This window comes from Spodoptera frugiperda, chromosome 14, assembly GCF_023101765.2.
Source record: "Spodoptera frugiperda isolate SF20-4 chromosome 14, AGI-APGP_CSIRO_Sfru_2.0, whole genome shotgun sequence".
In the NCBI taxonomy this organism is placed as follows: domain Eukaryota; kingdom Metazoa; phylum Arthropoda; class Insecta; order Lepidoptera; family Noctuidae; genus Spodoptera; species Spodoptera frugiperda.
In genome coordinates, this window is record NC_064225.1 from 9,164,776 (window position 1) to 9,192,099 (window position 27,324).

At 37.0% G+C, this 27,324-nt stretch overlaps 3 protein-coding genes across 9 annotated transcripts in view; 2 read left to right on the top strand and 1 right to left on the bottom strand.

Annotated features, from left to right (window-relative positions):
• The window catches only part of LOC118279393 (protein madd-4), a 409,330-nt gene that overhangs the window by 109,288 nt on the left and 272,718 nt on the right, over positions 1–27,324 (top strand). The window lies entirely within an intron of this gene.
• LOC126911394 (uncharacterized) lies at positions 21,379–23,315 on the top strand. The gene is made up of 3 exons (XM_050698414.1): positions 21,379–21,819; positions 21,954–22,053; positions 22,168–23,315. The coding sequence occupies exons 1-3, from the start codon at positions 21,689–21,691 to the stop codon at positions 23,293–23,295; spliced, it is 1,359 nt and encodes a 452-aa protein (XP_050554371.1). The 5' UTR covers positions 21,379–21,688; the 3' UTR covers positions 23,296–23,315.
• On the bottom strand, positions 23,302–25,550 carry LOC126911390 (uncharacterized). The gene is made up of 3 exons (XM_050698400.1): positions 25,107–25,550; positions 24,729–24,966; positions 23,302–24,631 (listed from the first exon to the last, which is right to left on the bottom strand). Exons 1-3 carry the CDS (start codon positions 25,290–25,292, stop codon positions 23,316–23,318), a joined length of 1,740 nt encoding a protein of 579 aa, XP_050554357.1. The 5' UTR covers positions 25,293–25,550; the 3' UTR covers positions 23,302–23,315.

Below are 27,324 nucleotides of genomic sequence, written 5' to 3' on the forward strand. Positions count from 1 at the left end.
AAAATCTGTGGGTGTAAACATAAATTGTGTGCGTGTACGCAGTGTGATTCAACATATTGTTATTCTTTTTATTTATTTTCACTATTTGTATATGAAAAAGTGTTAATAATAAAATAAATAGGTACACATTTTTCACATTCACGGGAAATTCAGTTTTGTTAATTTAGAGATTCAATACCATAAAAAATATAATTACTATTGACACATCGCTTTGTGATTTAACCATATATGTACCTAATTAATTAATTTTACCTATAAAATAATTTTAACCGATACGTAAAAATGTAAGGTACATTAAGTAAGTTAGTTATTAGCTATTTTGAGTCGATAGTAGGTAACATGCATGCGCACTTCCGACGTTTGGCTCCTAAGTTGGAACGGACGGGGGCTGCACTTAAGCGGCTCCTGCCCAACCGCTGGGGGCCAAACGCCTCCTGCCGGAGGTTGTACGCGGGGATCGTGCGGTCCATGGCCCTCTACGGCGCCCCTGTGTGGGCGCCGAACCTGATGCGGCGGCCAACTCGGGCGCTGCTCACGTCCCAGAGGGTCATGGCTATCCGGGTGATTCGCGGATATCGCACGATCTCCGGAGAGGAGGCTAACCTCCTTGCCGGACTACTGCCGTGGGATTTGGAGGCGAAGGTGCTCGCGTGCGTGTTCAGTTTGCGCGCCGACGCGTGTCGCCGGCGCGAAACTCCACTGCCGCGCCAGATTAGTGCGTGGCGGGACGAGCTCCGGAGCGATCTCATGGCGGAATGGCAGCAACGACTATCGCAACCGAGGGCTGGGCTCGCTGTCATTGCAGCGATAAGTCCCCTCTTTGAGGAGTGGCTTGAGAGGCACCACGGCGTCCTCACCTACCGCCTGACGCAGGTGCTTACCGGACATGGGAGTTTCGGTAGGTTCCTGTTTCTGATTGGGCGGGAGGACACGCCCGGGTGTCATCACTGTGAGGACCGCCCGGAGGACACGGTGGAGCACACGGTGGCGGTTTGCCCTGTGGGCTGAGCACCGCCGTGTCCTCAGGGATGTGGTCGGTGACGGTGACCTCAAGCGTCCGGCATTGGTTCAGACCATGGTGCGGAGCGAGGGGGACTGGGATGCCGTCTCCTCCTTCGTCGGCGAGCAAGTTCATCACGTTCCGCGCGCGCCTCAAAGAGCCATCAGACCACCACAGATGGGGCCCAGTAGGGGTGATGCCTGATCCGGAGTTGCGGACTACCTAGCGGGTTTACCGGAGCTCCGGTTCGAAATGCAGATGTAGGAACGGGGTGGTTTTTTGTCAGTAAGAGTTTTACACTTCCTCTCGCCTCACCTAAAGCAAGAGAAGTAATTGGATGATTTCCCCCTAAAAAAAAAGGAGGTAACATTCATCCCCGCACCCCCGCACCGCAGGAAAAATAACGTAGGTATATATCACACAACTGGAATTTGGAAAACAGACCGTCAAGTATAGATACGGAAAGTGATTTCCACATGGATTCGGAACCTTTCTATCCAACATCAGAAATCGATGAAATATCCTGTGACTGTAATGAACCTGGGGGCCTACTCCGGTTCTCGAATCCGAAGTTTCGTTTAATCTTCGGCCGTAGTTTTTATTGGTTTACTGATAGAATTACTTGAAATAACGTTTTATTTTTAATTTCATATCAAAACCTATTATTTATTTTCATTTCATTCGTTCATTTTAGTTCCCGAAAGTTCGCAATAAATAGAATTGTAGTACGAAATCTGCGAAGTTACGAACGGACGAAACTTCGCTTTTTGTTGAATAAGAGTAGGCCTGCAACTGCAAGCCTACTTTTAAATTGCACATTTATTTACTATAAAGAAATATGATGAAAATGAAGTCTAATCTGACAGTCCTAAGCCTGAAAACCATGAAGGGAAATTTTCAATCACTAAAATAACATTAATAGCAGGGTTATCAGCCAAAATTGGCTATTAATGGCTATTAACTGCTTTTAATCGATTATTAGCCAAATGATATTAACCGGATTATTATCATTGCCCATCACTAGCCTCTGGTATTTCGGGTGTTCATGGGCGGCGGCGATTGCTTACCATTAGGGGATCCGTCTGCTCGCTTAATGGCTTATACCATAAAAATATCCACAGAGTATTACCAAAGTCTTTACTCAACCCGGGAACTAAACCTCGAACTCTTTGTACACTATCAAGATAAAACCAGCGAGAAATGGACAAAAACTATAATACTTCTTGCCTTTCCGAAATCATGTAATTGACTGTACTTAGGTAGTTAATTTCGCCGTCTCTATAAGCCCCTCATTAGTTCAGATAATCGTAGGTTTATTGGCTATACGTACGTCTAATTAATATTACCTACTATTAAACTAATTGATGGTCGGGAGAGGTTATGACTTAGTGGGGAAAGATTGGCTAGAATAGGGTAGATGATGATTGATGTAGATGATTTTTATTTTAATGTCTGATTATTTAACACATTAGACACGTATTTTTTATTTTTTACAAAAAGAAATCTAAGATAAAACGATTTGAAATATCGCATAACAGCGAGTATGCAATAGTAGGGAAGTCGTCCATAGCACGCATCTCATATAAAAAAACATAGCTTAGCTGAGTCTATTTCCAACAGTGTTAATTTATGTGTACCAATGAATATGATTGGTGGAAGCCAAACGCATCCACAGCAACGTAGCATAGCACATCTCTGTGGAAAAGCACCCGAAGTAGCAACAATTTCAAAATAAACTTGAATTATTTCACATGAAAAATGTTCGGTCACCCATTGGAAGGAGATCGTGGCAAGCACAGCTTAATCATAACAGCAGATGTTACAGCCCCTACAGCGAAAATATTACTCTGAAAATAATAAAAATGTGTAAACATTTTCAACATATTTTTCATACACGCAAGCAAAATATTACGTCTGAAGGTAAACACACATGAAAACTTAATAATATCAATTTACCCACAGAGATCTGACGATATGTTAGGATACATCTAAATTTTTCCCCGAAATCCTATTAAAACACAACAACCGATTCTCATTCTTAAACCCATCGCCATAAAGCCTACAGTACCTCAAACACACGAGTCACATGTTACACCGTAGCGGAACATATGTAAAAAGTGTAAGTGATGTTTAGTTAACGTTTGCACATAACGGGCCGGTCGTCCCGCGGAGGCCCCGAGCAATTTTCGTCGGAATTTTCTCTCGGGTATTTTAACGTTACGCTGCGGTGTGATTGAGGAGCGGATAGCGAGAATGTGATTTTCAAATATTTTTCGGCTTAACGCTATAAGGAAATTGTTGAGTGGAGGCTTATCATATGATGTAGGTAATAAAAGGTGGGATATCAGTGTGTTATCGGTTAAAATACGCGCATTTATTGAGTTGCGTACATTCGCATTAAGCATACATTGCTGATCTTGAGATTACCATATCCACGTATTCAAATCTACATGTGTATGAAACAGAAGGGAAAAACTGTGAGGAAGAGCTTAGCATTAACTTATTTGTCGTGTTTTTGACGAGAAAAACAAACTTTTACAATTTGTCTGACGGAAAACAATTCGTAGATAAAGTCAAAGCATTTATTTCAATTAATCCTTAATTAGGCACTTTTGAAACGTAAACCGGGAATTGTGAGCTGTATATGGCAATAGGCTCGCCCCTATTACATGGGACTTATAACACAAACGGTGAAAAATGGGTGTACATTGTACAGCAGCATTGTGTGCCATAATGTGTGCCTCTGCCTACCGCTTCAGAGATAAAAGGCGTAACGATACGACGATAAAACTTAAACCTAAGAATTGTCTCGTCTTTCCAATGCATAACACTAATTTTGACTTTTAATCAAATCAGAAGAAGAATTTTACTTTCACTCCGACGACCTCAAGCACCCCAAGATCCTCTTCATCATTATCATATCAGCCTTAAGATGTCCACGACAGAACATAGGCCTCCTTTACTTATCCTTATAATATTACTTTAGTGTCATCTTCAAGTAACGAAGCCAAACTAATCCGCCTCAAATCCTAGGTAATCTAGTTTCAACCTTGGCAGAGACTACGGACCTCCTCAAGGAAGCCAGAGGAATACGTCTGATTAATTTCTATCGCATCGGTTGTATATTGAAATATCTTGAAGAAATAGATAAAAGGCCGGTAACGCACCTGTGACGAGTTTGGTGTTGTAGGTGTAGGTAAATAGATGGTAGGCAGGCCACAACTGTGCGTTTCTCACGAAAATTTCCACCCACAATAAAACTATAGTATGAGCTGGCATCAGCGGTATTTCCGAACCGATACCTTTTTGAAATGCCGGCAACATATCTGTGTACTTGATGGTAAGCAATCGCCGCCGCTCATGAACACCACAGGCGTTACAAGTACGTTACCAGCATTTAGGGGTTAGGAAATTAAGGGTTGTTGGGAAATCGGGAATCGGCAAGATTAGGAAGTTGGGCCTCCTGTAACTCACTCACACAACGAAATACAACGCAAGCGTTGTTCCACGTCGGTTTTCTGTGAGGCCGTGGTATCACTCGGGTCGAACCGGCCCATTCGTACCGAAGCATGGCTCTCTCATACTTAAAATGAAAAGCACTATTACAGTAACTCTCACTAACAATCGCCCTACATCATAATTGAGATACTTTACCAACAATAGAACGCACACATACCTCAACCCCGAGACCCCAAATCACCAGATTTCCCTTACACACACATTAACACATATCATTCATAGAGTAATAAATCCGAAATATCTCCATCTCGCTCCCCCGCTGCCTTCGTTCACATGTGGCTCAAAAACTTGAATAAAAGACATCACTCACAACTTTTACGAAAATCCCTGATCTGTCAGAATCGTAGGGAGTTATACAGAAAATGTGGACGGGGCTCGTGTTACCACGATTGTGACGTAGCGTTGGACAAACCTGTGCTGTCAGCGGTGTCGTTTTTTGTGAGCCTTTAAGAAAGGGAGGGCTTTTAGTTTTTGATGTACGTAGTAGATAGTTGGTAGGTTTTTTAGTGTGGCAGTTTGTTTGGGAGGTTTTCGGCGGTTAGAGTTGGTTTAATGAGAAATGTTGCGTGGATAAACGTGTGTATCTATGGAGTTTCTTGCTCGTTCTTCTCCATAGGAATCTACACCTTGGAACGAGCAAATAACTTCACTAGAGGACTGACCGACAGACAGACATTTTTATTTTATATTGTAATATTATTTGCGTTGCCTTCCCGGTCTATTTGAAATAAATAAAGTTAACTTTGAATTTGACTTTGTGTGACTTGATGAATATGATTTTATGAAATTGGTAGGTATTTAATTAAACGCCGCTACATGTGTCAAATGTTACAACTTACAACAAAAAGAATTAGTAGTACGGTATCCTCTTCGGCAATAATATAAAATACACTATCAAACGAAATGAGAACGACAAGGTGATACCGGCATGTCGACACCAAACACAAACACTAAACACAAATTGTTTGGAAAATTTAACATCGCCGACTTGTCACCGAAACAGCAACTACCAGTACTACGACCCATCTAGCGAGCTCTACAATAAACCATTATCACGCCAAGCCACCCAATTCGGGAGGACAATAAAAACAAATAACCCGGGACTGTCCACTAATGTGTGCTAAAGCGGAGTCACCCTGCCCCTCGTTGGCTAGCAAATAAATGTAAGGGATAAGTCATTTGCGTTCGCCCCCGGTTACACCCGGTCATAGCCAGTTAGATCCGGTTATGGTTAGTACTTACCGGTTTTTTTACTCGATTTTTTACGGCCAGGTATTGGGAATTGATGGTGCAGTTTTGTGGGAAGGATTTTTCGATTAACGTTCTAATAATATACTAGCGGACCCGACAGACGTCCTGTCTACACGTCTTTAATTTGAAAATTTTAATCTTTTTTTAATAAGCTAAAACCTTCTTGACCATTTTGATGAAAATTATTATTCAATTGTTATGACAATATCTAACGTCATTTATATTTGACACTGCGATGGTAGCGCCGTCTGCCGGATCCAATGTAAAACATTCCAAAATCAACAACTACTAATAAATTAAAAATTAATAAAAAAAACATTGTCCAGCGGACAAAATTGTGAATCTAAACCATTCTCAGATCCCCTTGAACACACACAAAAAAATTCATCAAAATCGGTCCACTCGTTTAAGAGAAGTTCAGTGACATACACACACAGAAGAATTATATATATAAAGATTTGTAGAATTATTCTGTCGTATCGTTCTAAATTACATTTGTTACATTGTTAAAAAAATCGAATTGAAATGCTGAAGTTAATGTCTCCCAGTCTCTAAATAGGTAAATATTTCGACACCCGCTAAGTATAAGTATGTATCTGCCATACACGAAATGGTTTTTATTGCATTTTTAGCTTCAAGTACCTGTATCTATCCAATAAAAAAATATCAAAAAAATTGTAACAGCCGAACATGGTTTTTTTTCAGACGCATGGTATTTATCTGAATTAGCTAGGAAATAAATACAACGTACAAATATGTAACTTCCAGTTAAATAGTAGTACGAACGCGGGGTGCGGGCATCTGCCGCTCGCTGTTCTTCGCGGTAACCGCGAGCGGCACGCGCGAGCGGTGCGTTATATTTTATTAATATAGTGAACGCTATAAATTCTTAGTATCGTTAAAGCAAAATGCAATTAAAAGGCGACAGAATCTCACCATGTCACCACCAAATGAGATTTATTCGTCACCTAGACAAGGTAAGTCCTAATGATAATTATTATGGAATTTTAGCCATTCCCGGTGCATAAGTGTGTATCTACGTAGTTACACATTTATGCGCTGGAATCAATTTTAATTGAAAAATGTATCTAGTCACTTAAATACTTATTCCATGGATATCGCGTAAAATATTCGATAAATATTCCATTGAAAAAGTGTGGATGTGGCAGTTAGAGTATTTTGATACATTCTAAGACCGGAGTAAAATTATCTATGTGTTATAAAACAAAACCATAAACCTTTACAAACAAAATTTCCTTGTAAACATAAACTGTACTTAATTTTAAACTCAGTTACCAAATTTCAAACCATAAATCCTTAAAATGACAAAGATATGACAATTTATAATTTTTGCAATCTTAAATTCGCTCTCCTGTAAAATTTAACTTTTTCAGTTACTTACTTATACTTAGGACGTGTCGATTTCATCATCATCATCATCAACCTGTTTTCGTCCACTGCTGGACATTCTCTCCCGTACTTTCGCGCGGTTTCGCTCGATGTGCTCAGTTCCTATTGATTGTAGCGTGATGATTTATATTAGCCTTCCTTGATCAATGTACTATTCAATTCAACACAAAAATAATTATTCAAATCGGACCAGTAATTCTGGAGATTAGCGTGTACAAACAAACAAACAAACTCTTTAGCTTTATATATTAGTAAAAGTATAGATTTGCTGTCTAAAAATGTCTACTCCAATAAATATCTGCTGTCTCCAAAGTTTCCCTGGGGCTTTCTTCAATCAAAACGAACACGAAATGTTGTAATAAAACATTCCCTAAAACTCGAATTATTGACACATTCTCAATCCATCATCACCTCGAAACAGACATCAACAAGACAAAACGCTTTTACTCTGAAAAAAAAAATCTCCAAGAAAAAAAAAACAAATTCGCGCGAATCACAGATAATTTTTTATCCCGCCCGACAAAAGTTTCCCGCCTTTTCTGCGTAAACAAAATGGCGTTCCCCTTTATATTTGACAATGGTGATTTGTATAAAAAATGCTATTGTTCACACAGACAATATGTCAAAAATTGTGCTTTTAGCTAAATTACTTATTTACGTAAGCTGTGCTGGTCGTGTTTTAAATTTAAATGGCCGCTGAGTTATGTGCCGAGTTGTGGTTTATTTTAGGTTATGTTATGAGTGTGACATATTCTGCTAAAGTTGTTTTGTGTTCAAAGTTATGGCGCCGTATATTTCTTATTTAATATTTTATAAAAACATGTAACGTGTTCGTATTTTTGTACGTAAATGTGTATAGAAGTAAAAAAAATTGTTTCTGGCCAATTTTCTAGTATTTCCAGTCATTTATTTTTTTCAAATATGTAAGAAACTATGACGTCATTATTTATGTATCAAATAACACACACATATAAGTTATACCACAAAATTAAATAATGTTTTAATACATTTCCTTACACAGAGAAAATACAATCGATTTTGGACTCATTCTCCAAAACAATTAGGTAGAATTTCCATTAGAAACATTTAATTTCTGAACAAGATTTACTCTACCACCATCGAATACACTAATTAATTCGACGCGTGTACACAGCGTGTTCACAAAAATGCGCGACAAGTTTGTTTAACATAACAGTACTCGATCTTGATGCTACAATGTTTGTATATTGGTTTAACAACATGCTGTATAAATTAGCGAGTCGAATTGTCTTTTGTTTTCGAGTGTGAGTAGGTAAAGATTGGAAATAAAAAAAAAACAGTAGATAACTAAATGTTGGTGTCAAAAACTTTAAAAAAGTCCATGCTTCGGCACGAATTTGGGCCGGCTCGACCGGAGTAATGTGGCCTCACAGAAAGCCGACGTGAAACAACGCTTGCGTTGTGTAAGTATGGTTACTGGAAGCCCAATTACGCCCATTATAATCTTTCCAATCCTAAATTTTTCAACAACCTTTATAATCCTAACTCCCAAAACACCGACAATGCACTCGTAACGTCTTTGGTGTTGTCGCAGAGGCCATTGGCGGCGGCGATTGTTACCATTAGGTGATCCGTCTGCTCGTTTACCGGCGTATAACATACAAAACAAATAATATAACTGGTGTAAAGTGAATGTTCCAATTATTATTGTTTACGTCTGTCCTTTTGGTAATAAAATGGCGTGACAATATTATGTTAAGTTTAATTTAAATGTTGGCACCGATATTAAAAACAAGTGCTTCGGAATTCCTTCGGCCCACGCGGACCAGTTAATGCACCGGCACATCAAAATACACCTTAAACTTACAATAGATTTTGTACTTTATCACTAACAAATTAAGGTTGAGAATCAATCAAAGAAGTTTTAAAGATTGGAATATCGTTTATAAGGACTAGTGTTGACAGATCCGTATCACTACAATAGTAGCCAGCACATTCAGATACACCAATCTGTTAACACTACGAAATATAATATAAACTTTATCTCTTTTGTAATAGAGTGAAAAATTCTTTGACAGTTTAGGTGTATCTTGACGTGCTGTTTTGTCCAACAATTTCATTGGTCGATAATTTAATTAGGTTATTTTTTTTAATGCAGCTTGCGTTGTTTGAGTGTGTAGTCGTTATTTAGTGTCGGTCCAATTATAGGGACTTGTTACTTTATTTGGTAGTAAATTAAGGAGGAAATTGTTTTAGAATTAAGTTTAATGTCAAGGGTTTTGTTTGGGTAATGATGTTTGAGAAATAATGTTATTGTAATGGTATCTAATTATAATTATGTTGCTGTTGGCTGGTTGGTTCGAAGTCAATAAAATTGGTTAGATTAAAATAGTAATAATATTAAATTAAATAAAAAATCACGGTTTACAATGTACATTAATGTAGAAAAGCTCTACTAGTAATCGAGTCGACTGAGGGACTCTTCTACATCAGCAGCGCGCCGTGACTTGACGTAGTGGTAACACAAGTAGGCTGATTATTTGATCGTGAGTTTCGTATCTGACGATAGTTATTATACATTTTATTTTCACAAGGGAATCGAACCAGCTTTAGCAGTATAAATACTTAACTGCCGCACTCAGAAACATTTAATAATTATTCCTTAGTAACGAATTTGTTCCTAAAACAATTGCTAAGGACTGAATTAAGGAACCATTCAATGACTCTGAGTAAGGCGGTAAGTATGATGATAACTATAGCTCATAAACATAGTCCTAGATAACTTTTATTCAAAAAATTTACCTAATCAAATTAAAACTAATAAATGAATTATAATAATTGCACTCTCCCACAAAAAAGGCCAGACGCCACCACATCGGCAAAACTTGTTTAAACTAAACGCACTGTTAAACGCAGGTTAATGAAAAACTAACGTTGACTCAGTCTCGGCAGATCAACGGATTGTGAATGCGTGTCAAAAACTTTAAAGAATGTGTTTAGTCATAATGTGCGGCAGAATTTTGTGGGAGCTACCGTGTGTGGCCCTAGAGTGAGCTGGAGTGTGATACTGTTTGCTGGGTGTGTTTGTGAGTGGTACACTCTTTACCTATAATACTTTGTAATAATAGGAGTATTGTTTGGTCGAGGTATGTAAGGGTCAGATTTCCGGATTGGGTAGTGTTATAGTGCGTTAAAAGTTTGAAGATTCTTAGTTAATATAGAAGTCTGGAGTATGCTTGATGTTTGGCGTTAGAATGCTAATTTATGAAAACACTGCTATTTTTTTTATTGGGTGGGGAAAATCATCCAATGTCTTCTCCCGCCTTTGGTGTGGCGGGAGGAAATGTCAGTCTTACTGACTAAAAACCACCCTGTTCCTTCTCCTACTTTGAGCCGGAGCCCCGGTAACCTGTTACAAGTGCTGTCCGCAGCTTTCCGGGTAATAGAAGTTCTAGGAGTATACTTGGCATTAGAACGCTAATTTATGAAAACGCCTCTAAGTTTTTACTTTTGGATAATTATGGGGATGGTACTTTATATATATATTTAATTTGTTTAAGCTATAGTTGAGTAACCATACAAATACAAATTGTTTTAAATAATTTTAATAATAAACAACAGACGGTATCACGATAACAAACTCTACGACATTCTTTGTAAGATACATTTAGTAACAAAGAATTTAATTACAAAAGCATTTATTTAATTCTATTTATAGATTGTTGATAGTACAGAAAGATAAACACAGCATTATTTTTCTTTGTTATTTATCCAGCAAACTCTGAAGAAATAGAATAAAAAACTTAAACCAACACGTCCCACGCCATTTAAAAACGTTAACTTAAGTTTCGTGTCCACTAGGCAACATTTTGACGCGCAATCCGTTGCACAAAATCGACGCGAGACATGACGCATGAAATGTAGTTTGTGTCTGTGCGGAGGTGGAGGCGTTATAGGCAACAGTAGTCCTCTGTCGATATGTTGTCATGACGCTGGCGACGAGGGGCCGGTTAGACCGGGGTGATACCACGGCCTCACAGAAAACCGACGTGAAACAACGCTTGAAACACAACGAAACAGTTGTGTTTCATTGTGTGAGTGAGGTTCCCGCAGGCCGAACGGCCTTCTTAGTCTTCCCAATCCCGGATTCGAACACCCGATTCACTTGGAACGTCTCTGGTGTTTCAGACCTTTACGGGCGGCGGCGAATGCTTTTCATCAGGTGATTAGTCTGCTTATTTACCAGATTATATCATAAAAAGATTGCGAACAAAATATCGCTAAGTAAAAGTTCGGTTGTGCTGTCTTTCCACATGTTGCACAACATATTTATTTAGTGACAAACGTTGCCTAGTGGCAGTGGATACGAGGCTTTAAAATCTCTGAGTGAATCAGGTTGGTGCAGTGTTTATTGACACGGTTTTATCTCGGATCTCATTAAATAAGTGTTGAAAACATGTGCAGTACACTGCATTCATTAACGAACTCATTAAGATGCAGTTTGTTTTATTGAGAAGCTTGATTCCAATGTTTTTCTGGTTTTCTTGCGGTGCGCGGTGTGTTTTAGCTATGAAATGTGTTTGTATTACTGTGCTTTATTTTTGTTTAATACATCTATTGCCATTTCAGATGTCGTGCTAACATTGCTATTGATAACATTTTGCCCAATTCGGAATTCCCCGATTTTTGGGATTCTCTGTTAAGCAGTCGCGGTACTTGGGACTACTCTATAATGATCCATCTCGTTTTTATTTTCCCAGAAGTTTTTAATAAGATATATTCCGAAGTTGATGATTGAGGACAAAAGGTTAACAATTAAATATTTAAATCAAGGGGTTAGGAGAGGACAGTAAACAGTTTTTGTATAACTACGTTTGAAAATAAAATTCTGTTGACTTTAGTTAGGTTACAAATTCACTTGCTTCGTGATTACATGACTTACCATGAATGTAATTAGGACTCGTTTCGTACACTAATCAGAACTTGGAAATTATTAGAAAGGTGGTGCATACGAGATGAGGGTAAATTCTTAGCAATATCACAGCAAGATAAAGATTCTCGAAAGTAATGGTAATGTGATTTTTTATGGGTTTGCAAAGACACGAACTAAAAAAATCAAGTTATAAATAAATCGCCTATTTAGAGGCCAAACAAAACGATTATTTCTAAGTAATTTGTAGCAAAGGGCTCGCCCGTTTGTTTAAACCGATGATATAACAAAATGCGCCGCTATAACACAGCGACATGGTTTACCAATTTAATCATTTGTGTGGAGAAACTTAACGGAGTTTATTATTTGTTTGTTTAGCCATAAAACGCTTGTTAGTTAATCCTCGGATTAGCGGTTCACAGTTGACCGGCCAGCGGTTGATTGTACCATTTAGTTAACTTAAACTTTTGTTTAAGTTGATGAGTAAGTGTGATTTGTGTGGCTTCGTTTTTAAGTGCGATAATCTTTACTTAGCTGGCTTGGTTGAAAGTACATAAGAATTTTTATTCGAACCTGTAGTCGTTGTTAGTACAAAAAGAGATTATATATTTTGGAATTGTTTAGCAGTTTGAACTGGTAGCTTCTAGATTGAAATATTGACTGATGTGTTACAACCTATTTTCATCTGTAGACATAATTAAGTCCTTCCAATAGCCGCCGAGCTTGATCTTCGGCTTTTTTATCTAACCACGGCTTCAGTACCTCTACCATTAGTTTGAAGCAATAGTATTTGTCGATAGTCGCTAGCGACGACGTAAATATTTTGTATGTCAAATTTTACAACGCCTCTACCGGTCACCTGTGGAACTAAAATTTGCCATACAAAAAATTTACGCATTCGCTATCGAATATCGACAAAAACTATTGTAGTAAACTCATGGTAAACATAGTTTTTTTTTCATGGATTGTTAAATATTATGTTAAAATAAGTACGTTTAAATTTGCTCCCAAAGAAAAGTTAGTCTACACATCATACTTCTTTACTCACCCTCCATTCGACCAACGTTACATAATGCACGTTCAATATTTCAATACCTACCTAGATGGCAACTTTCTTAAGTTCATCCGCCGAACTACCGAGAGAGGTATAATTCTCGTCCAATGACGGGCGCCGTCAACTTCATACGTAATAGTTAAACTTCCCAGTTAACTACAGTTAAGTAAACCCTTGTTAATTATTAACTTCTGTGGTTGTTGTTGCTTTTACTTTTTAACTGACAGCAGAATGGGTGGGTGAGGTGAGAACTTCGGTTGAGTTCGGTATTTGTGTGTTTTCAAAGTTTTTGAAGAGTTGCGCTGTGTCGTGTGGTGTGGTGTTGAGTTTGTGCATGTTATTGTTTTATGTGCTTTAGTACTCGTAGGTACTTGAAGGGATCTCAGTTTCAGAATTTATAACTAGATACGCAGTATGTTCCTTGTCTCCTTTTGTTTCTTTAGCAATGAGTAGGATTAGCTGCTCTCGCGCGGTTTCACCCGCACTGCTAGGCTACTATTAAACGTAGCGTGATGTTTTATCGGTAAATGGACTATCCAATACAAAAGACCAACCTCACATCTTCAGATTAGCGCGTTCAAAATCTTCAGCTTTACATATTAGTGTAGACAAGCAGTACCTTTCTTCTCTCTTTCTTTCTCTAGACAACTCGAAAGGGTGTGGTCACATCGAAGATTTCTGCTTAAAATCAAGTGCCAAACAACAGCTGTTTCTTTCAGCCTATACGACCATCTACTGGTGAAGTTAGTCACACTGTTTTTTCCACTACAAATTTTAACGTACCACGCATACGGCTATCCTTTTTAAGATTAAAAAGCTTGATATTCCCAAATGGAACATTCCATTTAGTACCCATCACTTATAAATGATTTTATAAAGAGATCCTTGCATATAAACCTACTCATATAGACGTTAAATCAGTCTAAAAGCAAAGTAATTAATAATTTCTAATTACGAGTCACAGTCGTTTGGTAAAAAAGGCCACATCCACCGCCCCTATTACTCAGATTGAGTAGAAAATGTAAGGGTTACACTTTCATTACACAAAGTAGTCTTCGCGATTAACCCAAGCCTTTTTGTATCACGTAATATCGTCCTGTCGACTACCAATTACTTTAAAACGAATATGACTTTAAGTACTGTCAGTTGTCAGTTTTATTTGCGTTGGTGTAATGTGAAGTCATTTGCCAATGATTGTGATTGTGTTGTGTTGTGGATTGGTTTTGTGCTGTTTTAAATCTGTCTGTGGTAAAATGTGTGAATGTTTTGATTTAAGAAAAATATCAGTTGAGTTTGGTCTACTAGTAAGTAGCCTTTGGTCTACTAATGAGTAGACTTTGGTCTACTATCTAAACTAATGAACTTGGATTATTTATTGGGCTTCTGATCTGTAACACTAATCATTGCGATTATTCTATTCGGGTTACATTTAGTAAAATAAACTACATTTAAGTTCCTGCATTAGCTGTTCTTGTTGTCCCTGAATTTGTAGACTTATGTTTTATTGTGTAGATATTGACACCAAGAGACAGCATCACCTTCAAAATATTCGTGATCTAACCGCGATTCTCATTGTAGGGGTTAACTGCGTTTAGATTTTATTTAGCAGTGGAATCCACCTATGATGATACTAATAGTAAATCAAAAATATTTAAAAAAATACTTATCGACGGTTGAGAAGCTAATTAATCTAAGAGATTTTTTGCGATATTAATTTTATATACATATTCAGAATCACCATTTTTTTCCCATCGAATGGTGTATATAACTCGATATCGCAAGAAAATGTCGCGTATATCCATTTTAGCCTTTCTACCACCGATATAAGGACCATAGAATAATACTATTTTATTTCACCACAAATATAAACGTTCGCAGACAGACAGGTATACCCATATTCCCCTGACACAGAGTAGCTGATCAAACCAGAGCAAACACAGCGTATTTTCCAACCCGACGTAAGCTGTATGAGGTTTTATTATTCATTACTCTGTGGGCCCTGTTCTATATTACTTTGTATCGCTTTCTGCAGCCTGGATCAGTCAACATTATATATATACTCAGGTGATACTATATTTTAGACTCGAGTAGACTAATTAGGCATTCTGTGTCTTTATGGATGTAGTATAAAGACTGCCTCTTTGATCAAGTGGTCGCAAGTGCGACAAGGGGTCTCGGGTTCGATTCCCGGGTCGGGCAAAGTATTACTGGGCTTTTTTCGGATTTTCGAAAATTTCGCAGTAGTAGCACGGAGTCTGGAAATGTGCCCGGTATATGGCAATAGGCTCACCACCTATTCCATGGGACTTACAACATAAATAGTGAAAAGTGGGTGTACATTGTACAGTGGCATTACATGCCATAATGTGTACCTCTGCCTACCCCTTCGAGGATTAAAGGCGTGACGATATGTATGTGTGTATGTATGTAGTATTAATTCATTTGGTAGCACCCTCCTACATGAGAAGCCGGCTCTTAAACCTCCAAGCCACCACGACAATGCAATTGAAATTCTACCACTCATAGCTTCTAGAATATAGCTGACCTTGATCGTGTGATCAGTCCACACCAGATGTACTCTCATCTGGTGTTAGTAAGGTAAGCTAACCAAATAAGGCCTACCTTATTTTTATTACCGCCTAGCTCGTAGGTTTGAAATGACAATGGGCTGATAATTTCAAAATCTTATATTTATTTATTAAACTTTGTAATAATGGAATCAAAATGGCTTTAGAAACAAAAATTACAATTTTGTAAACACAAATAACTAAAGTGTCACTTTGGCCTTATTGGGAACCCTATGTCTTATTAAGGCCTCAATAAAAACTAGTAAGTATTCAACTTCTTAATTATAACAAAACTTTGTCAATGCTTATAATAAATGTAATGAGATCTTATTAATTAATTTTGGTCATTATACATCAGGCTAAACGAGTTTCTCATCATGTAATACCCAAGTAACATCTTTGAAGTCATCGGTACCCCAGCATCAGTCAAACGATGAGAATAACTTCTTGTTCTGTAGCCAATTTAGCGACCGACCTAGCTTTCGTGTAGTCGAACCACTCTTTAGGTGATGCGTACTTCTTTGGAAGTTATATCTGGCTGCAGCAGCCTACCGGGTAAAACAGGGTGCATAAAATTCGAAGGGTGAATAGATACTATGAAGAATTTCCCGATATCCATTCACCCCTTTTCTGTATCTATTCACCCCGTTTACCCCTTTCTACCATTTTAACAGCGTTTTCCATCTTTTGCAAAATCCATTGGCTTTCTTTTTGACAGAAGCTGGTGATCCGTTTTCTATAAAATTACTGAAAAACAAGTTCTATGCCGTAATAAGGCCTAGACGTTTTTTTTGTAGGCTTTATTAGGGCATGGCACATAGGTAAACCAAAACAACGATTATATGAAATACACCGATATTATAGCTATTTCACTAATATGAGGAGATGGCTAAATGTATAATTGTCATACAGACAAAACACGGCACGTCGTATACTGATAAATATAAAAATACTAACAGTTTACGCTACTCGAATTTTATAAAAACTAAAGTGCGCTCCACGTCGCGATTGTTTTCGTCTAGGTCCCCAACATAATCGCGGCACGGGTTGCTTGCTGTGCTCAAATTAGTTAAGTAATGTGCATGCACACTTCTACAAACTCCTGGCGACCATTTGACATCGGGAAGAGAAATTTTCAAAATAGGCTTTATTGGGGCATAGGCCTTATTTGGTTAGGTTACTATACATCTGGTGATAGTCATCGTATCTAGTTTCAGCCTTCCATTTTATTACCTATATCTCTAATCGTTGTTATAAATATGTATTAGGTAATTGGTATTAGGATGGATCTGATTTCCTCTTTCTAAAAACAAGTTCAGACATATATAGACTTTAAGACTATTCCTCATCATCATGAAAAGTGACATCTAGATCAGCCAGTTGCAGACAACCTGCTTCTTTAATGCTGCTATTGTTTAGCATTGTATAGTTCTTAATTAAATATTTATTACCCAATTCCTCTCTCAAAATCAACTCCAGATATGACTATTACTGGAAAATTACTCCAATATTTTTAATTTAAAAGGCAAACCAATCGATCTGTACCTCCTCCATCTCAAGCCGGTTTGATCGCGTCACCTGCACTTGTCGTAATTACAATCTTCACGCTTCTTGTAGAAAAATAGCAGGAGGCAAGACTTCATGAAATTGGAAATTCCTTTGAGAAAATTCTCCGGCTAACGCTCGAGCGGTGTCAAGATATTTTGTGATTTGTGTGCTACGTGTTTATGGCTATTTTTGCTTGCATTAGTCTGGAGTTATGTTAATCTAATTGCTTGTTTTATTGCCTGATTGCTGATAGGTTTTGAGCTAGATTTTTAGATTGGAGATGGTTTCATTAATGGTTTTGAACCTCTGATTGGGTTTAGTCAAGATTTCTCATTAGCTTAGCTCATTCATGAAGACGTGATGTCCGTCTAATTACGTGATACTCATTAAATACTTTTATTATCTCATCTTACGAAACCATCATCAAATAAAAGTCGTGAAAGAAAATTTCTGTTTTAATAAACAAATGGGATAGCTTCATTCTGTCAGAATGAATTTTTGTCTGACAGATCTGTGACGAGTTAGTTCTGTCTAGGCCGTTTTATGTTTTGCAACTGAAACAACGCATGCGATTAACATGGGTTGAATGAGTGAGGTTACTGGAGGCCCAAGTTATGTTTATACCTTCCCAATATTCCGGATGCTGTAAAAACGTCAACAAACCTGAAAAATCTCTGTAATCCCCAAAAAGCCTCAACGATAACTTTTAATGCCTCCGGTGTTTCAGGTACATGTATGGCTTATCATCAGGTGATGCATCTGCTGGTTTACCGATTTTTACAATAAAAAGAAACTTTCAAATAATCTCACATATTTAAGTAATTCCCAAAGCTTGAAACGTAAAATCAAATTCAATCAATCGAATCAAGAAAGTGCCATCAAATTATAAAACATCGATACACATATTATCGAACATTAATCTACATAATTCCATCATACAAACACCCATCAAATACCAATCGCACTAGAAAGCTTAACCATCAAAATAAAACAGATCGGAAATCAATGATTATCATTAGCCGAACAATTACAAAGACACACGCAACGTAACTTATAAATTCGATCACCATTGCCGCTTTTACACGAGCAGTCTTAAATAGACATGGAACAAAGTCTTCAATGGATTAGGAACATAGTGTTGATGTCGTGAATGAATATGATTTAAGTTAAGGTTTGATGCGGAAGCTTCATTAATCGATAGTTTATTAGATAAGGAGTAATTAACTAGCCGTTAATTGATATTAGCACGATCAGTGATACTTGGGCTGCGTGTGACCAAGCAATATACAGGGTTGCTACTGTTTTGTAAAGCATTCATATTGGAATTGGGGATAGTAATACAATGCGCTATACCTGAGTCATTTGAAATGACAGTGAATATAGCGTAGCTATTTCAGAAAGGATTATTAATACACACTCTTTTTATCATATAAATTAGAAATAGATATTATAAATTATAGATAGCTTATAAAAAGGAGGAAGCCTGTTGCTGTATGCTGGCCTCAAAAAGCCAACCACCATAGATGGGGCCCAGTAGGGCTGATGCTTGATCAGGAGCTGTGGACTACCTAGCGGGATTACCGGGGCTCCGGCTCGAAAAACAGGAGTAGGAATGAGAAGGGAGCAGATTTAGTTAGTAAGAGTCTGAGACTTCCTCTTGCCTTACTCGGAGTGAAAGGAGTCATTTGATTCATATCCCCTAAAAAATCTTTTACTCAGAGACATTTCAAAATTTTTGTAAAACTGGATCTACACAGCAGTCTATGAATGTGCATTCTGTATTCATGCAACATTGCACCATTTAAAAGCTAGTACTAGTAAGAGAATAGAAATTCACAGAAAAAGGAACCAAAAAATAAACCGACCTAAATAAAATTATTATTTTACCAACAGCCCGCGCCGGCCATCATCTCATCTCGCCGATAATCTAAATAATTAGTTTCGGAAATCAATCGAGGCGCTCCGTACATCCGACTCTAGTTACGAAGATTAGCACCTCGTTTGTGTGTGTGTGTGTTTGAGAGAGTTGCTAAAAGCGTTAATTTGAAGGTTTGATTGTTTTTCAAAGGGGAAATTATGTGAGAAATTTCTTTTAAGGTAAATTTGCTTTTATGATTATATTGAGAAGGTTCAAATGTGATTGTAATTGCCTTCTTGACTTTGTATTTGCTAGAACTATTGCTAAGTCTCAGATTTTAAATTCCATACTTTAAATGCTCATTATTATTAAGTTTAGATGTTTTAATCTGGTGTATGCATGTTGTATCTTGCCAGAGTCTTGTATTTCGAGAAGAAAATCAAGGTGTCTTTGAATCTCGAGTGAATGGGTTGCTTATGGGTAGGTTCACTTTAATCACATAATCGTTTGTCATTTAATGGGACAATGGGCGGGACTGTACAACTCATGGTGCAAGGATCAGCTAGAGTGAAGAGTTTGGGAGCATAAACGACCTGTTGGTAGACCGTATATAAGATGGAAAGATGACATCAAAAGGTGGCGAGATAAAATTGGACGCTCACAGCCCAAAATAGGCCAAATGGAAAGAAATTAAGGAGGCCTATACCCAATTAGTTGAAAAAAGCTTAAGATGATGATGAGATAGGTGTGAAACACTAACCTTTTAATAGCAAAAAATCAGACTTCGACATAGGACGTTGAATGTGCGACAGCAAAAACTATCTCTTAATAACGACCTCCAAACTCACAAACTAGCAATTTCCCAACAAATCTTGATGTCACAAAGTAGTTTCTAAGTTATTAACCCTCGATCCTTAGCTGCAGGAGAAAATATCTTGAAGGTCAGTACGACCGGTTAGCCAGAATTACGACGGTAAGTAATTTTGATAGGCCCGACGTGCTTAGGGTTAAGTAGCGCACTGGGACGCGCTTGAAGAGGGCAGGATGAATTTTATGTCCAATTCTAATAAGGGTCTATCTTCATTTTGGATATATTTTTTTATTGGACTCAATGTTTTTATGGTATAAGCCGGTGAACGTGCAGACGGATCATCTGATGGTAAGCAGTCGCCGTACATGGACACCCGTAACACCAGAGGCGTTACAAGTGTGTTGTCGGAGGGTAGGAATTTAAGGGTTGTCGGGGATTGGGAAGATTGGGAAGTACCAGGTCCTTCGGTAACACAACACCCACACAACGAAATAACGCAAGCGTTGTTTCACGTCGGTTTTCTGTAAGGCTGTGGTATCACTCCAGTCGAGCCGGCCCATTACTGCTGAAGCATGGCTCTCCCACACTTAATAAAAATAGAAATAACACCAGTCCCTGTATATAAACTATAACAGGAATAGAAATACAGCTTGATTACAGACAGACAGACGGAAGAACAGAGTAACAGTAGGATGATCTTCGTAATCTCCCATTTTTCCATTTTAGACCTTTAAAAACACAGAATAAACTGAAAACCTCCACTAAAACAACTCTTCATTTACTTAAACACATTATTGCGTACTTAATTTTACATTTACGTTGTTACTCGGTCATTAACCCCGATTTAAATCTTATAACAACCGCCTAAATGGGGCTAGCTCTTTAGTATATGAGATATAATTATGTATAGCCATCTTTTATTCTTTAACAAGCTTCCAGAGATGAACACATGAAGCAAGTACTAAGAGGAGATGCCATAATGTGATTGTGCACCGTTACACGAGACGGTCCTACACGATGATATTATAAGTTAAAATGTGTAGATAGGCTATAAGCGCTTAGCTTCCATATTAAAATGTGTACAACTTGCAATGTATATTGGCCCCATTAAAATTGATGGAAAATAGAGAGGGGCGTGGTTTGTAACGTCTCGCGCTCCCCGTAAAGTGTCACGCATTATGTTAAAGGGAAATCCAGTGGTGGTACAGATTGTAAATTTTACCTATATTTTTCGCTACTTATGTATTGAAAGTCTTAACTAATGAGCGGAGGCTACTGCTGCCACGATTCTACATAGATTCCGTGATATTTCAGGTAATTTTCGTATAAACTGAAAAAGACTAAATAATACATTAACCAATCCTAAAATCATAGCCCGTTGTTCATGAGTCGTACTATATTGTGTTTTCATTCCTAACAGAAGAATATTCACCCAAAGTTCTATATAATTGGCTACTTGACAGTTGTAACAATAAAATATGAAACAAGTTTGATATGATAGCTTTAATGTAGACAATCACTGTATAATTATTGGTTTGCATTAATATTAATTATAATATTTTATTTTTGAAATTTAAATTTGTGATTTTTGAATCTGTGCATTACGAGACCAAAACGCAGCGCGGCCATGATTGTACGTCAAGTGACGTAACATTTTATTAAACATTACCGCCATACGTAAACAATGACAGCATTTTACTGAGTTTGCTGCGAATTGAGTACATAATTATTATAATTAACTATCCTGGTTTTGGTCTCACAATGGAACCAGGGTTTATAAAAGCGGATAGTGCGAATTTACCCAAAGTTGATTCCCTTATGATCGCGAATTTCTTCATAAGTAATCCCGACGACTTTTGCGCTGCCGAATTTCGGAATGTTAAAACTACTGTGTAAGTAACTAATTAAACAAACTTAATACAATATAATTGATGTAAAAATCGATATGAATATTTACTTGACTATACGTAATTCATGGCAGAATTTTTGTTTTCAAATAAATTTATAGGTTATGTTTTATTTTCAGATCTTCGAGAGAGTCGTATGGAGATGATGCCATTGGCTATGTACAAATAAAAAGGGAGAATTTGTGCATAGTTAAATGTAAAATTTGCCCCGAACGCAAGGTATTTAAGTATTTATATCAGTTGTCCAGCACCCATAACACAGTCATTAAATTGCTTAACTTGGGTCTATGTGGATTGCCCTACGATATTTATTTATCCTTTTATTTATTCAAGGTACGCAAACAACCATACTCTGTGACCATGGTGATAGATGAAAAGCAAGGAGAAGTCAAAACTGTACAGTGTGAAGACTGCCCTGCATCACAAGGATGTTGCAAACATGCAGTGGCATTTTTAATGTGGACACATAGAAGAAGTGAGGAGCCTTCTTGCACTGCCACTGAATGTTACTGGAAGAAATCAAAACTTTCAAAAGTAGGCAGTTCTCTGAAATTCATGAAAATAAAAGAGATGAATGACGGAAATAGTTCTTTACCTGGTGTAAAATTAAGGCGGAAAATTAAAGAAATTGGTGACAGAAATAGCTCTTCGTCTACCCAACAAGATGAAGGTGTACTGTTTGATTTTTTAGAAGAGAGTAAAAAACGTAAATTACAAAATTGCCAAATTTTAAAACATCAACCTGATTATGAATGTGATATAGTTCAGTTGCTCTCGTTGCACTATTTAAGTTACAAATTTAATGCGCAGAATGACTGCGATAAATTTTTAAATAATATAAATGCAGTTTTTACAGAAGAGAATGTCAAGAACATAGAAAGACTAACACGAGAGCAACATAAAAGTTCAGCATGGTTTGAGCTTCGATATGCAAGAATTACAGCATCAACAGCATTCGATGTAAGTCGCTGCAAAACATCAGAAGGGTCATTAATTTCAATATTGATGGGTGCAAAAGTGCCTGAAACAGTTGCCATGAAGCGAGGCCAAAAATTAGAACATTTGGTAAAAACAGAAATAAGTAAGCAACGGGGCAATATTTCTCAGTGTGGCCTGTTCATATGTCAAGAGTATCCAATGTTAGCTGCTTCACCTGATGGGATTTTAAATGGTGACACTGTAGTAGAAATTAAATGCCCAACGACTGAGAAAACTTACAAAACATATATTTCTAACAATGAAATCACTGCAAAATATTATGCACAAGTACAGTTGCAGATGCACATAACCAAACTAAGTGAGTGTTTGTTCTGTGTTGCATCATGGGATTTTGAAGAGAATCATCATATCAATATTGTGCCCATAAAATATAATGATAAATATATGAAAGAATTGTTGGATAAATTAACAATATTTTGGAAAAAAAATGTTTATCCATTACTTTATAATAGTACCAAATAAAAGAAATTTATTTTGACAAATCATGTATTTTTTATTATACTGTCCTGTATGTTAATCAGTGCACATGCAATAACAACACATTCATCTAAATATTTTAACAGTTTTCTATTAACAACAGAATGAGGTTTTAACATAGAGAATTCTCGCAAACGCCTTATAACTCTTTCAATGTGTATTCTTAAACTCGCAATCTGTTTTGTTTTCAATACATCTTGTTTTGATAATTTTGAATTAGATGGAACACTTGGGGGTCTTACTAAATTAATTCCTTTTTGCAGTAAGAGTTCTTCAATGTGTTTGAAACCTCTGTCTGCAAGTATAGATACACCTTGTTCTAAACCATCTATAAAACTGCAGTCCTGTACTAATTGAACATCAGTAATTCTACCACCGTACCCAGGTGAAATGTAATTGATGATACCGTCAGGGGTACTACTGATTAAAAATTTTGCAGTGTTTGCTTTTTTATATTCCGACCATGACAAAGCCTGCTCTACAGACTTGGATGGTTTTTGTATTTCAATTTCTAGACAATCAATTATGCAGTAGATATTAAAATACTTATGTCTAAATGCCATGGGCAAGTTTTGCTTCACTGCTCTTTTATTTGATTTAATGACAAATGGACGTAATACATTTACAATAACAGGAATAGACTGCATGAAAATTTTACTAGCATATGACAAAGACATGCCAAATTGATCTGCAAGCTCAGAAAATGTTGTGTTTAGTCGGATTTTTTTTAAACATAATAATATATGTTCTTCAGGAAGCCTTGTATGTTTTTGTATGAAGTCAATTAAATAATATAAATCCTTTGAAATACCTATATAATATCTTGGATTATTCTTGATTAATCGTAATGTACTTTCAAGTGTCTTTCTACATAGATCTTCTGCTTCAATTTTCCTTTTTATTTCGTCTAATTCAGACATCTCTTGGTTGCTGCTAATTGATGTCATTGTAAGTGAGGACGGAACAGATGGTGAAGTCTCCGTTTTTGACTCTGAATGTGTAAACGATGATATACTGTTTAATGATAATACTTCCAACTCCTCACTAGGGAATAATAATTTTCTTTTGATTTTTGTATTGCCAAACCTTGCTGAATAAACTCCAGGCTTTCTAATTTTAAAAGGTGATGTTGCGGTAGATGTAATATTTATCTTCAACGGGGAAGTATTTTTATCTTTAATTTGGCTGATAGTTTGAGTAGCTTTGCTTCTAACCTTACTTCTTGAAATTACTTGAACTAATTTGTTAGTTAATTCAGGGCAGACTTGTGTCACCTTATCATGAACGACCAAATTATCCTTCTCAGTAGACAATTGAAAATCTGAAACAATCAGAATATAGGTATTCTTTATAACTAAGAGTACATGAAAAAGACACTGTTTGTTACTTCTAAATTTAGTTATAATTCTTTTACTCACTGCAATTGCTAGTAATTCCTGATGTTGCTGGTATTTCAGTTTGACTGGAAAGAATTTCTTGTATTACGTCCATACGTTGCCTTTTGTTTACGGCTGATGAAAACTGTAAAGGCCTGGTACGTTTTATTCTGTCTGGTTGACATTCAAATTTCGATGGCAAACAATCTGGTTTCATTCTTATTTTGCCGACCGAACCCATTATACTGTATTCGGTGTAATTTTCCATGTCATCAGGTAGCTGTAAAGTGATACAGATATATTAAGTACATTTATTTATGTCTAGGTATCCATTTATAACCTACAAAATTTTAGTTTAAGTTTCATCTTGGAAATCAGAGGATAAGTTGATTCATTTTAATTAGATAGGTACCTACTTACATTGAAATGGTCTTCACAAAAGAAAATCGTTGATTTATCAGATGTAAGCATCGGATTTCGGCGTGCTAACTGTATCCACTGTTTTCGACGCTTTGGACATTTAGGAACATGTATAAATAATTTGTCGGGATATTTGATTGAAGTACTTTTACACATTGGCACTGCACACGTCCTATATGTTGTCATTTTCACGAAGTTCAAGTGCGGAAAATAATTTTATGGCCTTTTTCTTAAAAATCGCTTAAAACAGTAAAGAACTCCACCACTGTTTTGCGAAATGTGACGTCACGTTATGGAATGTCACGTGACACGCTGTTTTCGCGCGACAATTCAAATGAATGAAGAAAACATGTTATTTTTCTATTAAATAATTATATTTCGAGAAAATAAATTATTGTAAGACGTACAAAAGAACCATCTGAATATAATACAAAACTTTTTCGAAAACTGTCAAGTAGCCAATTAAAATTGCAACGTTGCCAATTCAAAAACAATTGACATGTCAATGACTTCAGACCCGAAATAACAAGGAAAGACACATCGCGTTCTCTTTCTAAATACAACTATTTATTTTCGTACAAACGTTGCCAGCATAAAAACAAATGACATGTCAATGACGTCAGACCCAAAATGAAAAAGATAGACACATAATTATAACGCGTTTTCTTTCTAAATTCGCAACCAAATAAAAAAAAACAAATGACATGTCAATGACGTCAGACCCAAAATGACAAGGATAGCAACATAATCATAATTCGTTCTCTTTCTAAATTCGTATCAAAATAAAAAACAAATGACATGTCAATGACGTCAGACACAAAATGAAAAGGACGGAGGTATATTTTTTCTCTGTTATTCTTTTTTCAAATGCCTACCAAGATGATTGGTACATCTGGGAATGTTTTCAGTTCGATAAACTTCGTATTTCACGCTCCTGTATGACTTGTGTGAAAAAGTATCTATAAAGGAATTTCTTTTCTTCATAAATATTCGGTAGTTGTTTTAACTGACTTTAAAAAGTGGAGGAGATTCTTATTCCATACCATTCATCGTGTCTTCACGGTTTTTACCCTCTAGGGGAAGGCAGAGTTGCACATTACGCGATGTAATGCCGGCACTTTTCACATTTCCCATGTAATAGGGGGTGAGCCCTATTGATGGCATATACCGAGCGCAATTCCAGACGCCGTGCTACTACTGAGAAGCCAAAAAATCTATTTGCTGGAATCGAACCCGAGACACCTTACCAGTGCCTTAACACCTTAACGGGTTACCGGGGCTCCGGCTCGAAAAGCAGGAGTAGGGACGGGGTGGTTTTTAATCAGTAAGAGTCTGACACCTCACCCAAGGCGGAAAAAGTCATTGGATGATTTTCCTCCCTTTAAAAAAAGTTACAGTTCATTCAAACATTATTGAATAAGATACCTCTCTTTTGATTCCAAGAAGGCTTAAAGGTTCGATTTTGACTTTGACTTTGACTTTCACCATTGTGCAAAGCGTAAGGCAATAAGTAAAAAAAATGTGTTTACATTTTCCGTTTTATTCGTTTTATTGGACAATTTATTTAGGAGGAGGCGATGGAGCGTAGCATTTACATTACACGCGCAAACTTTGGAGTAATGAACTCAGCTGTAGACGAGCGGTTGGCACGCTGCGTTTATTTTGAACCGTTTTTGCGTGACAACCGCGGTTGAATGATAAATGATAATATTTATTTTTGCAAATAGGTAACAAATTAACCCCTTTACACGTCAATCTCTTAAATGACTAGTTGAAATGAAACTGTTTATTTTTTATACTGTGGATGGCGCTTGGCCACCATCTCGCGTGGTGGTAAGCGATTATGGAGCACGCCTATCTAAGAGCAACCTGTTCACTAGGGACTTAAAGACTTTTTTGCAGGCCCTGCAATTTTTGTGACTTGTTCCGAGTTATATACTTTCTACGGCTATTTAGCCACTGCTAAATAGCCTTAGAAAGTATATACTGACCAACGGTAAAAGAAAATATCGTGATAAAAAACCTGGTCTTATAATTTATAATTATGGGTACAAGCACCTAGCTTCACTGACGGACAGACTGATGAATAATTCAATTCGACGTTTCAAAAATACCTAATTAAGGATTAATCGAAATATATGCTTTGACTTTGTACCTTGAGCAAACGTGGCGATTAATGCTCAAACCTTCTTCATGCGAGAAGAGTCCTTTAGGCCCC

Excerpts from the sequence above, each read along its gene's own strand:
- LOC126911394 (XM_050698414.1), top strand. The coding sequence starts at position 21,689 with ATGGAACCAGGGTTTATAAAAGCGGATAGTGCGAATTTACCCAAAGTT. Across the intron at positions 21,820-21,953 it reads CGGAATGTTAAAACTACTGT|ATCTTCGAGAGAGTCGTATG; the intron begins GTAAGTAACTAA and ends TTTTATTTTCAG. Across the intron at positions 22,054-22,167 it reads AAATTTGCCCCGAACGCAAG|GTACGCAAACAACCATACTC; the intron begins GTATTTAAGTAT and ends TATTTATTCAAG.
- LOC126911390 (XM_050698400.1), bottom strand. The coding sequence starts at position 25,292 with ATGACAACATATAGGACGTGTGCAGTGCCAATGTGTAAAAGTACTTCA. Across the intron at positions 24,967-25,106 it reads TTTGTGAAGACCATTTCAAT|CTACCTGATGACATGGAAAA; the intron begins GTAAGTAGGTAC and ends ATCACTTTACAG. Across the intron at positions 24,632-24,728 it reads AGGAATTACTAGCAATTGCA|ATTTTCAATTGTCTACTGAG; the intron begins GTGAGTAAAAGA and ends TGATTGTTTCAG.